Source organism: Phaseolus vulgaris, chromosome 9, assembly GCF_051622355.1.
Source record: "Phaseolus vulgaris cultivar YP4 chromosome 9, ASM5162235v1, whole genome shotgun sequence".
Classification (NCBI taxonomy): Eukaryota; Viridiplantae; Streptophyta; class Magnoliopsida; order Fabales; family Fabaceae; genus Phaseolus; species Phaseolus vulgaris.
The window spans coordinates 20877917-20896264 of record NC_143506.1 but is presented as its reverse complement, the minus strand read 5'-3'; the positions used below and the strand labels follow the sequence as shown (position 1 = coordinate 20896264).

Genomic DNA, 18348 nt, shown 5'->3' with positions numbered 1-18348 from the left:
TTATAAGTTTGTTTTTCAGAAAATAAAAAAATCTAACCTCGTACCTGCGGATACTCCTTTATTTATATTATTTTAATGAACTTTTATTTGTACGATTTTTCTGCCTAGATGGCTCAGATACTTGCTAATTAGGTTTTAAAGAAGTTTAAAATTAATCATCATCACTAATTACGTATCAAGGTGATTATTTAATTGGTAAGAGTTGGTTCTCAAATTGAAATGATGTGAGTTAAGAGTAGGAACGAGATTGTCTCATATATTAGTGATTAGTACACCAGAATTCTTTAGATTTAATTAGTTTTTAATGATCCGTTAATTTTATGTTAATCCCATCACATTATCTGATAATTCAAATAGCCGTTAATTTTCAAAATTGGACATTATCCCGGTCTAGTTATAGTTATCACATTATTAATTGTATCACTAATTTACGGTGAGGTATCAATTTTTGAAGTGGTTGATCATTCCCGACATGCATCAAGATCACAAAACAGTTAAAACTAATTATAAATTACTTCAAAACGATATGAATTGAGAGATTTAACAAGTTTATTCATTGTTGGAGAAGAGCAAAAGGAAGACCAACCACCGGAGACAAGGTGGTTAAAAGCTTATCTTCACATGAAACGGTGCATATGTTATCTTTTCGGATGATAAAATAAAGCAAAGGCACATTGCTCGTAGCAGCAATATTAGGCTATGCTTCAGAATGTGGAATCGAAAGCAAGAAACCAGCATACATAACTATTGCAAATTTTGAAGGCAGAAAAAGTGCATTATCCACAAATTCCTTTGGAATTCTCTGTTAGATATGAGATGAGGAAATTGGCAACTGTTGTGCCTCGATTTGCTTTGCTGTAGATGATGGCGTGGGGTTTGAATGGTCTTTGCCTTTGCCCCACACGACAGAGTACAGACCCAATACGATAATGATAGCTCCAATGATACTGAGATCAGTGTAATAGAGAAAGACAGAGGAAGAACATGGTTCAGAAAAAGAATTAAATAATAATCATCATGCGATAATTAACAGAACTTCTAACTGTGAGGAAAGAATAGTGAAGAGAAAGAATTAATGAAGTGGTAAGAAGAATTGCATACTTTCCCAAGTGAAGTTGCTCTGCAAAAAGGAAGGAGCCTAAAGCACAAGTTATGACCATGCAAAGAGGATTAAAGGCAGTTAAAAATACTGGGCCTCTGCTTTGCAATACCAACCCTTGCGCATAATACGTAACTCCAGAGGTAATAATTCCCTGTCATTTTGAAATTGATTATTAAGACAAAAATTGCACCATCAATAGTTACTTGTCATATCTTATTTATCATTTTGTTACCTTGCTTAGAACATCTGAGATTGAATATTAGAGAAAATAATCATTTGGGTCCAGTACTAACCGTGTAGAGAGGGCCATAGAGTCTGAAGTCCCAGCCCAAGGCCCATGCCTGAAGCCCACAATGACGAGTGGCCACCATTGCCACCACACTAGCTTGCACAACACCTGATAAGCAGACTAGAGAAGAGAGAGACAACTCTGCTGGATACCTTTTCAATGTAAAAGACTGCAATTCACAATTCACCAATAATAACACACTGTTACAAATAAAATGCAAGTGTCTATAAAAGAAGAAGAAGAAGAAGAAGAAGAAGAAGAAGAAGGAAATGAACATGCCTGTAAAATGAAGAAAGTTGACCATGCCACACAACCCAGGAGAAGAAAGAGAGTCCCTGAGAGCCAGTGTTTGACAAGTTGAGGAGAGTGAGTTCCATCTTGGTGGGTTGTGTTTGCAGAATGAAATAGGTTAAATTCAGGACCTTTGTAAAGTGTCATTAACAAAGCACCTGAAAATGTCACCATTGTCCCAATCACCTTTGCTAGGCTCCTTACTTCTTTAACATTTACACGCTCTAACCTGATGCAGTACATAGAAGCAAATTGTTATGTATGACAGGTAGAAGAAGGTGTTTTGTTAGGCTAATTAAATGCTCCATTGTGAAATAATACCTTAGAATTACGGCTAACACAAAAGTGACAGAAGGCACTGCATTCATTATAGCAGAGGCAAACGAAGCTGATGTATATTGCATTCCCAAGAAAGTGAAGCCTTGGTCAATCACTGGCCTAAAACATCAGATTCATTATCATCAGAATACTTTTAATGGAGAAAAACCTTCTTAACACTGATAATTAACTATTATATTCTAATTTTTATTTGGATTTGCCAATTGAAGTTCAACCATTTTGAAACTCCTGTTGAGTAAAAGATGATCTGCATATTCTCTCGTTAATTTTAAAGTGTGTTTGGATTAGTTATAATTTATAAAACCTACAGTTTCAATAACTAATTTATATGTATAATTAACTATGTTCAAATGTTTTATGTTTAAATTTGTCAGTGAAAATGGTTTTAAAATCATTTATTTAATTTCGTTTATCTAAAATATATGTATTGTCCTTAGTAGAAATAAATTAAATACTCTACCTGCTCATAAAATGTAAAACGTCTTCATTACAAACTTAAATATTTATTTTACATGCTAATTAAATAATAAGCATGTTGTTAGAATTAGGATTTTGCAAATGATGTGTTAAAAGTGACTTGATTTTATGAAATTGACTTTAAGATAATTAATTAAATTTGGATATTGTAAATTTAAAAGGTGTTCTTACCATATTGGAAATTACTTGAATAATATGATAAAATTAATTTATAATGTATAATTATTAAAAGAGTTTACTTCTTTATGTACTATCAATATAAATATTTTATAAATAAAATAGAAATCATTCCATGTATATTTTTTTAAAGCAGTTATCGTCCGTTACAATTTATAACTAGATGTTAGATAAAATACTTTACAAAATTACTATATGAAACATAGTATCTTATTTAAAATATAATTGTATTTAACATTATCCTTTATAGAAGTTAATATTCTTGAGTCCATATTTTGTTTCCAAATGATCAAACAACCATGGCAAGATTTTTTAGACAAAATGCTCCTTCAAATTAGTTTATGTCTACTTTTATTTTTATTTCTTTTTTACTTTCAATTGCAAAACTATACTTTTATTTTCAATATTTTTTATGCAAATCTAATAACATAAAACAAGTAGTTGCTTTGTAATTAAAATAAAAATAACTTTTTCCACATAATAATGATCCTCCGTAGCTTCCTCAACCTCAAACAAAAGACACCTAACTCGTGTGTTTAGATTTGAGTTCAAACCAAAACAAAATGCTTAAAAATATTACGAAACTTATAGGAAGAAATAATATATGACGTATGAAAAGGAAAATCTATGCGATTCAGTGGCCGATTGAAGCCTTGAATAATATATTTCTTGAAATTGTAATGGTATAAAAAGTTTGTATAAAATATATGCTAAACGCTAAAAAGAGAGATATGAAAGGAAAATAAATGTTATATTTTTGTTGAAAATGGAAAAGGTTCTTTCATAGTATTATTCATTTCAAAATCAAATAAACATAATTATATCTAATATAGTTAAAGTGGATGGTATATCAAAATGGAAAATATATATATAAAATATATAAAATATATATATATAAAATATATATATATATATATATATATATATATATATATATATATGAGTACTGTTTACTGATAGTGACAGAGAAAGGTTTTAGATGATTACTCCACAAATCCGAGTGCCACTATCTGAAAGAATACAGGGAGTGTTATCTTGGGTCTAATTTTCCTGCAAATTGTAGCGAGTAATGTTAAGCAAACACACAAATTGTAATTATCATAAAGTAATAGCCCAAAATGTTTAAAACAAGACAGGGAACTGCATGAATGAGATTACGAAAATAATGGAAGTAATTAAGTTAATAATTAAGATGGGACCTTTCAAAAATCAATGCAAAAGGAGCGATGGCCAAAGCAGCGATGGCATTACGATAGACGACGAAAACATAACGATTCATTCCATGGTTGAGACTGGCGACGGAGAAGATGTATGCTCCGGCGAAACCAAATTGAAGGCCCACCGTTAACAAATAAGGCTTTGCCTTACTCCAGTTCTTTCCAAAACTAGAACAACATTTTTGTTCCATGTTTTTGTGTTTGACACAATATGCAAAAATGTGTAACACTTAGAGCGAGGTAGTGTGAAGTGTATGGAATGGTGTTGCTTATAAACAGAAAGGGTAATGATTAAGACAAATTGCACTAGGGAGAGGAAGAGGATAAGCGATAAGTATCGGAGTCCTGTTCTAAAGTTATATACTTTTGGTCAATCTCAAACAAAAAGCTATATTACTATTATTTAGTGGGAGTGCATTCAATGCAATACCTTTGCATGATTCCTTCTCTATTCAGTTGCCGTGACTCAGAATACACTTTCCCTGCTCCAAGTTTTTTTCGCAAATGGACTCTAATTAACTTATCTTAGGTTCCTGTACCGCTGCCGAATGCTTCCAAAACATGTTCGTATCCAATATCTACTCTACAACGTGAATTTAAACATATTAATTACGAAAATTACATAATACGAATAATTGTTCAATCGGCACCAATTAGTATCAAAATTCCTCTCACGAGAACAGCTAAAAAAGAAAAAAAAAAGTTTTATATCTTGAGACTGAGTGGCCTCCAAAAGACATTTATTCCACATTAAATATTCAACACTTTTCTCTTCCAATCTCATCGTCCTTCTTACAGTGTACCGAAGGATTACATATTAACACTATAACGTGAATTGGAAACGGGAGAGATTATGTTTTGGTCAGACAATTGGATTGTCTCAGAAGAATTGAAGAGCACTTTTCCAAGGCTATATTCTTTATCTGTTAATAAGGAGGCAGTTTTATGTGATTGTGGATTGTGGGAAAACGGGACGTGGAAGTGGAACTTAAGGTGGAGAAGGGGTCTGTTCGCTTGGAAAGAGGAGCAAGAAAGTCAACTTTTAGAGTTGATCTCTAATAAGACACTAGAGACAGAAACAGTGGATAGTTGGGTTTGGAAGGATAGCGATTCAACTGAGTTTTCAGTTAAGTCCACTTATGGGTTTTTAAGGGGAGAAGGTAGTGAGGAAGACTTAAGAAGGTATAAATTTTTCTGGAAAATTAAGGCGCTTCCCTCAGCTCAAGTCACAGCTTGGAGAGTGATTGAAAACAAGGTTGCTTGTAGGGTTAATATAGAGAGAAGAGGAATTGAGATCGAGAGTAATTTGTGTTGCTTGTGTAGGAGGTCAGAGGAGACAACAAATCATTTGTTTTGCGAATGCAGAGTTGCTTGGCTAATTTGGAATCTCTGTTATAACTGGTTAGGAATAAGATCAGTGGATTGTATGGATCCTGGGTCTCATTTTGAACATTTTAAGATTCTGGATGCACCTATTTCAGTTAATCTTATTATGGGAAACCTGTGGATTGCGTTGGTTAGTGAGATATGGAGGCACAGGAATAATTGTTTATTTAAAGGTGGAGTGGTTGATCACACTGAAATTTTCTCTCTAACACAGATTAAGGTTTGGTCATGGATCTCATCAAAGATACCGTCAGCTAATTTCTCATTCTCTGATTGGTGTCTTGAACCCTTGGTATGTATGTATTATGTTTAGTTTTTATGTAAAAGGTTGTTTCTTGGGTTTCTTTTATTATTGATTGAGATGGGAAAGAGAGTAGGAGGTCTTTTGGTTGATATGTAGATGGAAAGGCTCTTTGAGAAAATCTGTTTTGTTGTATAAGGGTTGGACCACCCCTGAAGTGGTCTTATTTAATTTCATTGCTATTTGCTGATAAAAAAAAGAAACTATAACATTTTTTTTATAAAATGGACAATCAGTTTTAACCGAAAATTTAACCAACTGTTTAACGCTGACACTAGGTTCACTTGTGAATATATTAGTAATAATTTAGTGTATCCCTGATGAAATTATAACAGTTCTTCTACGTGATAAATGAACTTTATTGTAAAAGAAAAAGCATAACCAAGTTAATTACATTCGACAAACTCACTCAGATGGTTCAACCTATGAAGGTACCTCAAAATTAAGAAATGAAAGATAAAAACACAAAATTGCTGAGCCTCATTTCAAACATCAACGGCCCCAATAATTAAAGCTAATGGGTGCAAAATCATCACAAATAATTAATGCCGTCTGATACACTAACACAATCTATATGTGGAAGGGTACTCAAATATCAAATATGTGCTTAATAGCATGTCAAACACCAACTCCTCATAACTAATGCTGATAAGTAGAAAATAGTCTCCAATAATGCTATCTGACAGTGCATTCTTTTATGTGATTGAATTAATTTAATTCTGGGTTACCATTAGTGGAAAATTAGTTTTCAATTATATATCGTCACACCAGGATTAATTTCTAAAATAATTGTTATGAGTAAAATAATAATAACAATAATTATTATTATTATAGAATATAGCTTTTTGCCAAACTCCACTTATTTGTTGCCAAGTGTGATTTTGCATTTACTTACGTATCATGTTCTGCTTTTTTATCTCTTCCTCCTTGCTCAAAACTTTTAAAAGTTACATTATAATAAAAATGCAGTGCACGCAGACGAGACTATTGGTGGAGGACATGAAGTTATTGAAATTTCGTTTTCTTGGCACCATTTTAATAATAGAGAGATGTAAGAGCTGAAGGATAATGAAAGTTGTAAATCCCCATGCCATGATCGCCTGCAGGATCAACTTTTTCTACGAGATAAGTGAAGAAGATAAATGAGACACCCACACATGGAGGAGCTTATATTAAAAATTATGAATGACATTTTAAAAGTTAAATTACTTTTTTATTTTTATAAGTAAAATTGCTTTTTAAAAAACTTATGTAGAAAAAAAACGTATTAGAGTTAAATGTAAAAATATTTCAGTGATCATAATACTATAGCCGATAAAAAAATACTATAATTAGTTAAACGTGAAAAATAATTTTAAATATAAAAAATAATTAACTTATAATGAACTTTATAATAGTTTATTTTTTTAAAATTATATAATAACGTCCTACTTTTTTATTAACATATTAATATAATTAAGTTATTAATATATTTATATTTTGAGAAGTAATTATTTTCTACTAGATCATGATACACTAGTAAAAATAACAAAACAACAACCCTAAATTTAAGGTATTTATACGATCAGACGTTGTCATTCAAAACACAGTGACATTTTTTAAATTAACTTCATATAAAAGGGCGACTATTTGGTATAGTCGCATTCTTAAACAAAGCATTTTATTTAAGAATGCAGTTTTACCTAATAGCATCACCCTCTTATACTATTTTTTTACCCAAACACAAAGCGCGTCACTTACGCTTTCATACCTTCTTTTCTCTGGCGCTTCGTTTTCTCTTCAACTCTTCTACTCTAGTGTTTTCTCTCATCTTCCTCGAGTCTGCATTGTCTTCTTCGTGCTATTGTAAGTTCATTTCGAGCTCTCTACTTCTTCTTCACCATTGATTTTTGTATTTTTTTGTGTTTCTCTTATTTGTTTATTTTCTGCCATTGCTCAAAGGTCACCACTATTTCATTGTCATGTTGGTGTTTAGGTTTTTAATGTGGCCTATTTGCTCCATCGCTGCTATCGTTGTCGCGTCGCTCTTCACCACCATTGTTGCATCCACGCACAAGGTTGGTGGTGTTTTAAATTTTTTTAAATTTTTTAAAATGTTATTAATTTGTTTAATTTTTATTTATCATAATTTGTATGCATTCAAACAAAGAGGGCATATAGGGCATATTTATTTATCATAACTCTTTGTTATGCATATAAGAAGGCGACTATTTACCATAATCGTCCTTATAAATCTGAATTTAAGAAGGCGATACTATTTAGCCACTTTCTTCTCTATTGGACATAAGACTACATGTACATCAAAGACGGCTAGAAAGTCGTTGTCCTCTTTAAACCTTTTTGCACCAGTGGTAAGATGGTAAGAGAGAGATAGAAGATAAAATTTTATTATATATGTTATAATTTTCACATTATACATTTTTTATACCTATTTGCTTATTCTCTAAACAAAAAGGATGAGTTTTATTTATCCAAAAATAATTTATTTCTTAACATCGTTATTTTATTTTAAATAGTTGGAGATAACATATTAATTAGGGGTTAATACGAAGGGATAAAAATTTGTATGTAAAGTGAACGTTACATACGGATATTTACATATGGATTCTATTCTCCGTATGTAAGATATTTAAAATTTAATTCAAAATAGATAAATTATTACATATGATATAATCTGTAGGTAAGGTATTTAAAAATTTAATTAAAAAAACTGTTAAATACAAATATAATTCATATGTAATTTATTTTAAATTTAATTAAAAAATAATAAAAAGTATTACATATTATTACATACAAATTAAAATTCAATTAAAAATAACAATTACATACTGATTAAATTTGTATATAACTTATTTTAAATTTAATTAAAAAATAAAATAAAAAAAGCTTTTCTTACTATTTATATCCATATGTAATATAAATTAAAAAAAAATTGTTACATTGTAACTTATTTTAAATTTAAATAAAAAATAACTAAAAATGTTACATATTATAATGTAAATTATTAAAAATCTAATTATAAAAACTGTTACCTACAGATTATATGTAACTTATTTAAAATTTAATAAAAAATAAAAAATAATAATATTAATAATATTAACAATATTAATAATATAATAACATTAATAATATTAATAATATTAATAATATTTAATAATATTAACAATATTAATAATATAATAACATTAATAATATTAATAATATAATAACATTAATAATATTAACAATATTAATAATATAATAACATTAATAATATAATAAATATTAATAATATAATAATATTAATAATATAATAATATAAATAATATAATAATATTAATAATATTTATATTATTAATAATAATAAGAATAATAAAAATCATAATATGACAAAAAAAATTGTATGATGTATTGATTAAAGCATCTTTGTTCACTCATTATAATTTTATTATTTTTTAATTAATTTTTTAAATGTATCGTTAAGTCTTATGTGATTATAAGAAAATAATATAATTCTAATACATTGTATTTGAAAAATATTTATTACAAATCTTCAAATGTTACCATATATATAATTAAAACACATGAAAATAATGAAAAATATTTACGCTAAATAATCTATTTATGAATTTTGATTATAATTTTAAAATTGTTTATTAAATATTTTTTTCCCTGACAAATTTGTCAAATATAACACATTTTAGAAAATAATTTATATTTTAGAATACTTTTATCTAAAAAATCAGATTTACCATAACATTTTACCAGGTTACTATTTTTCCTAGTTATTTTGAAATTAATTATTAAAATTAAATATATACGAAAACAAAAATGACAATCTTTGTTAAAAAATATATTCAATTTTCAAAATATTAATTGAAGTGTGTGTGTGTGTGAACACTACAAATTGTTAGATTTGATTTTTTATTATTATTATTATTATTATTAGATGAACATTCTTCAATGAGAAGCTTAATGAATTTTCTCAAGTGCGTCCTAAATATAAGGAGTCTAAGAAAAAAGAATAATGCGTGTAATCACTTATAAGAGAATATATATGGTTTAGGGTTTAGGTAGGGAATATTTATAATTCTAACTCTTATTACTTTTGTTTAAACCTTTCTTATGATGTCTTCAATCAAATATAAACCTATTTTTTTTTCTCCATTACATATTCGTATTGGATGAGCGTTGATAAAATATTTTACTTTAACATATTATTTTTAAGAATTTTATTATTGTATATTTAAATTTATTGATTAAAAATTTAAGAATAAAGCTCGTTAAATAAAACGAGTCATATAAATTTTGTAACGTAATAAATTTAATTAATAAAATAATATATTCAAAGTGTGTGATTAATATTTTAACTTTGCATACTTTTATTGTATTCAAGATTTTCCCAATAATTTTGGACACAGCCGTGTGGAGACTGGTAGAACCTCGATTTATAAATGTAATAAACGAATTTTTAATATGAATTATATTATAATATTAATAAAATAATAAAAAATAACATGTTAAAGTAAATAGTTGTGAATGAGTCTTTTTAATATATTTTTTTATTATAAATATTTTTTAAAAATTAAAATTTGAATTAAAGACAAATATCAATTTTAGGTGAAAATATATGGATATAAAAAATATATTTAACTAATTGTTTGATTGAATTGGAATTGGTATGTATAAGGCTAATCAAACTATGAAAGCATGCAAAAGGAAATATTAGTGACTAGAAGTTGGTTGAATTTATGGAGTTAAAAATCTGTGCATTATTATGCTTTAGTTACGTCGATTAAGTGCATGCACGATGGGAAACGAGTACAGAAAGAAAATTGTTTTATCCCTCTTTCCTCCATAATGATTTGCTTTAATTAATTTATTGGTTTATATATAATGAAGTGATTCCAAAGTAGATTTGGAGAGTGAGAATGTGTAGCACAACGCTGAAAACATGTGTGACAATGGCAAGTACGAGTGTTAACACCTTTTGACAATTTTGTCAGCCAGGACCACAATAACCGTAAAATTATGGCTAATTATTTCCTCTGCTTTTTGTTTGAGAAAATGCCTAACCAAAGTAAAAGAGTGACACAAAGACACCAATCATTCTATTTAGAATGCCAACTTTGCTATGAAAAGAAAAATATGTGAGATGAGATCAATATTTAAGTTCATCACTCCACCTAACATTAAATTTATTTTATAATCCACTTTAATAATTTTTAAAATATATTTCTCAGTTTAAATATACTTTTCGTTTGTAGTTAAAAAATTACTAAGAACGTTTTAGATATCTTTTTTTATTTTTGTGAATCAGCCTGTCGGCTCATAAACTGTAATTATACAGTTTATAGTTGATTAAAAAAAAGCTTTGATTTTAAACATTTAAAATAATAAAACTCAATTAATTATACTTATTGTATTAAAAATAGTTTAATTGGCATCTACTATTGATGTAAAGAAACTACACTTTTAATCTTTTTAAAATAATCGTTTGTATATAACCTTTTGAGTGAGTATATAAAAATCAACAAATTTATCTTATATAACAATTTATAAGTGCAGGAGGGTAAAAAAACAGTACATTATTAATGCATCCGAGAAAAAAACAATAGTATACTAATTTATTTATTTTTATTTATTAAAGTAAAAATGTAATCCAAAGGCTTAATCGTAGATATAAACTATTTACAAAACTGAGGTATGATAACAATTATGCAAAGTTTTGTTCTTTTAACTTTTGACAATCCAAAATTATTAATTATACTTCTAAAGAGAAATTTAATATTTCTTATTATATACTGAAATGAATGCACCCCAAGAAGACAACGACAAAGTAATTGCTACTTGTTAATGAAGAAAATTAACTTGAAGTCTAAACGAAATAAGATTTTGATGTCGATTGTTTTCGATATTTTAAATCAGTTTTAGTACTAGATATAGAATCAGATAAAGAAAGAAAGTATGTTGTATTTTTATTTTTTACTCTGAAGCTAACGTAAAAAGTGACTTTTATATTTATTGTAATGTAGACTTTTTTCATCTACCTTGTATTAGTTTCGTTTTAGAAACCCTTTATTTGGAAAAAAAATATATTGACACCTTAGATTTTATATTTATACGTTTAAACAATATATATATTTTATATACATGTTAATCGTCTAGTTTTTTTTTTTTTCTGGTGTTACAATGAACCAAGTCTTTCAATAAAATGAAATAATAAACGTAAACTTTTCAATAAATTAATGGGTGTATGATTTAAAAATTGTTAATATTAGAAAATTACTACATTAAGTAAAGGAATCCGACTCATTTGATGGACTAAAATAGGTGAATTAATATATATATATATATATTACAAATAAAAAGTTCATAATATTTTTTAAAATACCTGCAGTCACTTTAAGATAAAAGCAATTTATTGAGCAAAAACGAAAACCAAATTTATTAGGATTAAGTTACTAAAACGCTATATTTTTCTTACTCATTCCAATGAAAATATTGAAACTACTGCAAACTCACTTATAATGGTTAATTTTGTTATAAAAAAAAAGTTTTATTTAAAAAAGTACTTAGCTTATTATGTATACAAAAGCAGAATTAAGAATACAGATGTACCAAGTTTTACACTCCTAATTAAAATATATCTTTTTTTATATTAAAAGCTTTCCTCATTCAAATTCCGTGTCACTGTATTATCTTATTTCATAATAAATATTAAAAAATTGATTAAATATATTTTTCGTCTTTAGACTTCCTAAATATTAGTAGTAAAGAAATTATTGAAATCAATCATTATCAAATTTTTTTACATAATAAACAAATTTTCAATATGAAATAAGATATTAAAATATTTTATATTAACGTAATGTAATAATATTATAATAAAATTCATTCTCACAATTCATTTATTAGGTAAAAAAAAATATTTTAATAATTTTCTTTCTACAAATATTTAAAATATCTAAAATTTAAAATAAGAAAAAAAATATTATTTTTTTATTATAATACAGAAAAACATATTTAACTCTTAGAAGATTTAATGTTCTACACACCCAATATATATTTGTGCCAAAAAGTTTTAAAAAGCTAAAACTTTTATGTAGTTGTGAATAAAAAAATATAAGGAGAAATCCATAATAGAAAACAAGTGTACTGATTGAATAAAGCATTGTATCTTTGTGGAACATGAGATTCAGTGGACGAGAGTGACCTTAAAGATCACATAGCTGATAGCTATTACGTACTTGATAAACTTCTCATAGTCGGGTTTGTATTGGTCAGAGGAGGCGTGTATACATAGCTATATGTATTTTTAGAAATATAAGGTGGTCTATTATCAGGCAATCAATAATTATGATAAACTGTGACAAAAAAAGCAACCAAATTACAAAAGGATCAAATTCAGCAAGAAAAGAGAAGATGGAGACAATTCCATACAATAAAGAGAACATGATAAAAAAAGGAAAAAAAAAATCCACTAGACAGAGAGCATGCAAATAGGAGGTTGGAAACACCACCAAATCGACAACATTTTTATTCATCACCTAAGAAAATGGATAAATAAGTAACATCTTCCTCTGCTAAGGAACGCAATCTCATTATTCACTCTTTTCTGCTCATTAAAGTTTTTCCATAAAGAAAGTTTTAGTCTTCACTCTTTCATTCTCGGTTTTAATACAAGTATTTATGATTGTATATATATATATATTCTTAATTTTTCTCGTGTTTAAATAAAAAATAATTTTCAATTACTATTTTTTTAAGATATCCTGTTTCTTGTTCTAAACCTGGTGTGTTAAGACTATATATATGTTTAGTATTTTAAAACATACTTTTATATTTTCCTAGGAATTGTTAAAAGAAACCACTATTTTTAACTTTTGAAACAGATTTTCACTTTTTGAAAAATATTTAATTAATGTAAACTTTTAAAAACATAATTTTGATAAAATAATCATTTTTCTTTTAAAAATATGACATGAAAGGAAAAAGTTGGTCAAAGAAATACATGATTGATTGTGTCAAAAAAAAAGAAGAGAAAAGTCCATGAGAATAAAATATGAATTGTGATGTGAATACTTTACATATAAATATATATATTAAACACTATTGATTTGTTTTAGGATTATGATTTTATCATATTTATATTTTTTTTTTCGAATTGCTGTGTCTGTTGCATGTTTATAAAATATTTTCTAACATGGTGGTGTGTGACATAACACTTATGTTGGGTGGGATTCCTTTTTTATGTTCTTGAAATATAATTTTGGATTGATTAATTACATGCACGTAATTGATCTTATCCACTCTCTAATCCATTAAGATTAAACATCAACAGTAATCTCCATATACGGGTTAAAATGAATAGTGATATATAATGCAAAACTCGTGGTCCAGCTTTCTGATACGCAAATCGTGATTAGTGAGCCTTCCTTCGTTTTTTTTTTAATAAATGTTGATTTAATTCCCAAAACTTAAGTATTATTCTGTTATTGATTATGAGATTTGAATTAAAAAAATAATCTAAATTATTATTTTTATTATTATTAGGTTAATTGTTCATAATTGATTATATAAATAATAAGATAAATAGCACAAGTTTTAGTATAATAAAAAAACTTTAATACAAAATTTTAGTTTTCTTATTTTTTTTTAATTTTATTGATAAAGGAAGTAATTGAATATTTTTTTAGCATTTAATAATTATTATATATCTATTTAAAAAATTAATATTAGTATATAATTAATCTTTAAAATTATTTTATTTTTTACTTTATAAATTTAAAATATTTGTTGAGGTTAATTAAATATTAATATTTTATCTTAACATATAATTTTGTATTTTGAAAGGTAGAGTCCAAAATTATGTTATATATATTGAGCTGATTCCATCTATCAGGTTTAATTTTTCTATCAAAAAAATTATGATATGTTGTGTTTTTGGATCAAAGAGAGTTATTGATATTATTTTATTGAACTTATGCATTGACATTTGATTGTATATACATTTAGTCTTATGAAATTGTATATATATGGGAGATGAATTTGTATTTCGAAGTTGTGAAATCCTAATTTTTTTTATTATTTTAGTATGCAGATTTTTTTATTTTTTTTATTTTGAATAGGAGATATACATAAATGTATAATGACCAGACAATTGTGTAAAAAGGTTAAACATTTATGAATGAAAAATGATTGTTGTTGTTATTTGAGTTGTCAGTTTAGTTTAGCTGAGATGTGAAGTAGCATAGTGGTGACTAATATGAAAATTTTTTATAAAAAAAAATTAAATATTTATAATATTTTATTTTAATTTATTATTTATTGTTAATGAAAAAAAATTTGTCGGTTACATGTTATATATGTTATGGTGACAACATCAAAATGTTAACATCAAGGATTTACGTCATAAAATTTGTTGAATTAGCTTAAAATATCAAGGGTTTATATGTTAAGGTCTCCTCTTATTATATTTTGAGAGTGTAATTTTGTCAATCTCAGTTTATTTATTGAGTGTGATTAAAAATCCATATAATTTGGAAGAAGGAGACAGGTAGAAGATTAAAATTTCACTTCATTTCCACGTAATTTTCATTATAAGAAAATAAACATAAAAACTAACATTTTATTTTATAATTATATTATTGTTTCAAAGTAGATATTATTGATGATGATTTTTATTAGGAAATATATTGATAATTTTTAGTAATTTTTTAATTAAATTTCTTTGTATATAAAATTTAAATTTAAATAGAATTAATTCACTCCGCCATTAATTTGTTAATAAATTAATATCATACGTGTGATTGCACCCAATTATCTTTTTCCTACTTACCTTTATGACATGAGAATAATTAGTTACTTTACTTTAATTAGTTATTTTAGTTTAATTAGTTATTTAATAATTGATTGACCCTTTAACATTATTTTTAATATGATATATAACTCCACTGCAACCATCGTTTTGCCTTCAATCAATTTAAAGTTTTTGTGGTAGTTTTTTGTGTGGCTATCTGTTGTCGATGAGATCTAGTTTTATGGTTTATTAAAATTATGGCTTTATTTTATTTACAATAGATGTGGTGCCACCACCATAATATATTCCCTTCCATTAACTGGCTATTGCCAGCATGCATTGCACCTTCTTTATTATCACATCACCAACAGTTTAACACTGTGCTGGTTGAATCCTCGTCATCCCTTTTTAACTAAAACACCTGAAAACACATTTTAATCAAAAAAATTCAAATTACTTTCGGAAATAATTTGTAAATCCTATTTTTTACATAACTATTCTTATTTATTAAACTCAGTCCTGCAAATCATATTTATGAGAACATCCCCAAATCAAGTTCCACTTATATTATTTCTTTCCTCGATTTAAGAAGTTGTCATTTTTTTTTATTTAGTTTTAATTCAAGGGTAAATTTACTCAAAACGATAGATGCTCACAAGAAATTGAGGCAAAATTTTCCATTTTTTAATACAAAAATTATAAATATTTGTTGAAAAACATTTTTATAGTCTTTTTTTAAAATTAAATATATTTTTATATTATTTTACTGGTTTATTTTATATTAGTTTATTGAGTGAGGGGTACTTAACCCCATCTTATTAAATTATATATATATATATATATTATAATGGTATAATATATTTTCCTATATATTAATTCGAAAATATGAATATAATAATTAAAACTTTAAATGATTAATAGTTATATTCTTGAAGTAAATATATATTATATTAAAAGTTACCTTTATATATATATATATATATGTGTGTGTGTGTGTGTGTGAAATTTAAAGCCTACATGTTAATTTAATAAATAATAGTTAATATTTATCCAAATTGTAAATTAAGAATAAAAAATTATTAATGTGTCCATTCAAGTTTAAAATAATTTTTACTTAGATATTTAATCTCAGAGATTTAAATGAGATTTTTTTTTGGATAAGATGAAATAGTTTGTATCGATCTGATGAATTTTATTTATCTCTATTAGTCACTAAAAAATAATTTATACTTGTGTCCCTAAAATAAAAAAATAAAATTTATATATATGTTATTTTGTTTTGTATTGTTTAATTTATCTTTAGGATATTTTTCTCACTTTCTTTATGTTTCTTGTTTATTTTCTTCTTGAAAATGATAAAAATAAATACTTGTGTTGTGTGTATATAAATAATTATAAAGTGTTAAATAAGTAATTAAAGTGTTATATTTTATTTTGGAAAATCTATAATTTTTAAGTTGAGTAATTAAAATAGTAAAAATAAAATAAATATATTACTTGTAATATATTAAAAATCGATAAAAAATTATTAACTACATATCATGTAATTTAAGACATCATATTAGATGATATCATAGCGATGTTTCATATGAGACTACGAAATGAGTTTATCTATACATGTGTATGGATAAACTTTGAAATTGTATGCTTTTCTTAATTTTGTATTTTTAATATGTGCATGAGGTGATTTGGACTTGTGAAAAAAATTCTTTTTTCTTTCTAAAGTTCTTGGGAAGAAGAACATGACTAAGTCTGTAAAAACACATGACGTTTACACTACATTTAGAGTTATTAAAATGATTCGATCCAATGGATTAGTTCAAAAGAATTCATAAAATAGGTCAGATCAAGTTAACGAAACTGTGATCCAATTAAATTCGAACCATTTTTTGTTTGATCGATTTAAGTTACTGTTTAAATGAATTTAGATGAGGCTAGTTCATAAAATTTATATGCGGAGTGATTTATAAAATAATAATTACATTTAAAAATAAAAAAATACTAAAAATATGTCATTAAAATAAATACATATATACATATATATATATATTATATTTTATATATTAAAACATTATATTTTAAAATTTAAATCAATTTCTTTCATATAATTTAAATATTAAAAACTATATGTATTTTTTTATTTAAATTTTTTTTGAAACAAGTCAAAATAGTTCCTTAATTTGTTGTTGTGACATAGAATATAATAAAATAAAAAAATATTTAATCTACTTAAAAAAAATGAGGTAGACCGAACCAACACACCTCTTCAAATCTCTCCATTCCATAGTTTATCTGCGCGAGCGTCTCATGTTAAGTCATGAAATCCACAACTATACAGTTCTATCAAAAACTTTGATGTTGGTCTGCAATAGAGAGGCAATGTTTCATAAGGGATAAAAAATATGTTCCGAAACAGCTAACAAAATCTGTTATGGATTTGAATCTCTCTTAAGAAATAATATATATATATTAAATGACATTGTGTGGATAGTGTCCATTTTAGCTTAATTCCAAATTCCACGTCGGATTTAGTGTTCGGAAAAAAGGTTTGAGAGTTATAAATTATCTCCTCCTTCACTTTAATATATCTCAATTTGTAATATCTTCTTCCATAATAATAAAAACGTGTTGTTTTAGTTGTGTTCGGAAATTAGGCTAAACTGACCAAACTCTATTAGTGTTCTCTTTTAGTGGAGAAATTATCCTAATAGTGTTATGATATTTTTGTTAAACCTACAAGGGAATATTTTACTTGAGCCCAACAATTTCTTATTGTTAATTGATTTTACCCGAGCCCATAAATGGATTTAACTTAGTACTATGTGTCATAATGATTAAAAGATTAAACACATATTTTCCACTTTCTAGGCACTAAATAGTATGTTGTATTTTCATTTTATTTCTCACCCAATTTCTTTATATTTCTTTTACTACAAATTGTTGTGTACCCTTGATCAATTTTGTTTGTTCAAAGAGTCTCAGTATAGG

General features: G+C 26.1%; 1 protein-coding gene across 1 annotated transcript; it reads right to left on the bottom strand.

The window, feature by feature from the left end:
• Positions 1 to 531: 531 nt before the first annotated feature.
• LOC137821817 (WAT1-related protein At4g08290) lies at positions 532 to 4590 on the bottom strand. Its single transcript, XM_068626585.1, has 7 exons — positions 3875 to 4590; positions 3663 to 3725; positions 2004 to 2120; positions 1671 to 1911; positions 1396 to 1560; positions 1102 to 1253; positions 532 to 947 (listed from the first exon to the last, which is right to left on the bottom strand). The coding sequence occupies exons 1-7, from the start codon at positions 4081 to 4083 to the stop codon at positions 806 to 808; spliced, it is 1089 nt and encodes a 362-aa protein (XP_068482686.1). The 5' UTR covers positions 4084 to 4590; the 3' UTR covers positions 532 to 805.
• Between the last annotated feature and the right edge of the window lie 13758 nt (positions 4591 to 18348).

Excerpts from the sequence above, each read along its gene's own strand:
- LOC137821817 (XM_068626585.1), bottom strand. The coding sequence starts at position 4,083 with ATGGAACAAAAATGTTGTTCTAGTTTTGGAAAGAACTGGAGTAAGGCA. Across the intron at positions 3,726-3,874 it reads TTTGCATTGATTTTTGAAAG|GAAAATTAGACCCAAGATAA; the intron begins GTCCCATCTTAA and ends TACAATTTGCAG. Across the intron at positions 2,121-3,662 it reads GTGGCACTCGGATTTGTGGA|GCCAGTGATTGACCAAGGCT; the intron begins GTAATCATCTAA and ends CTGATGTTTTAG.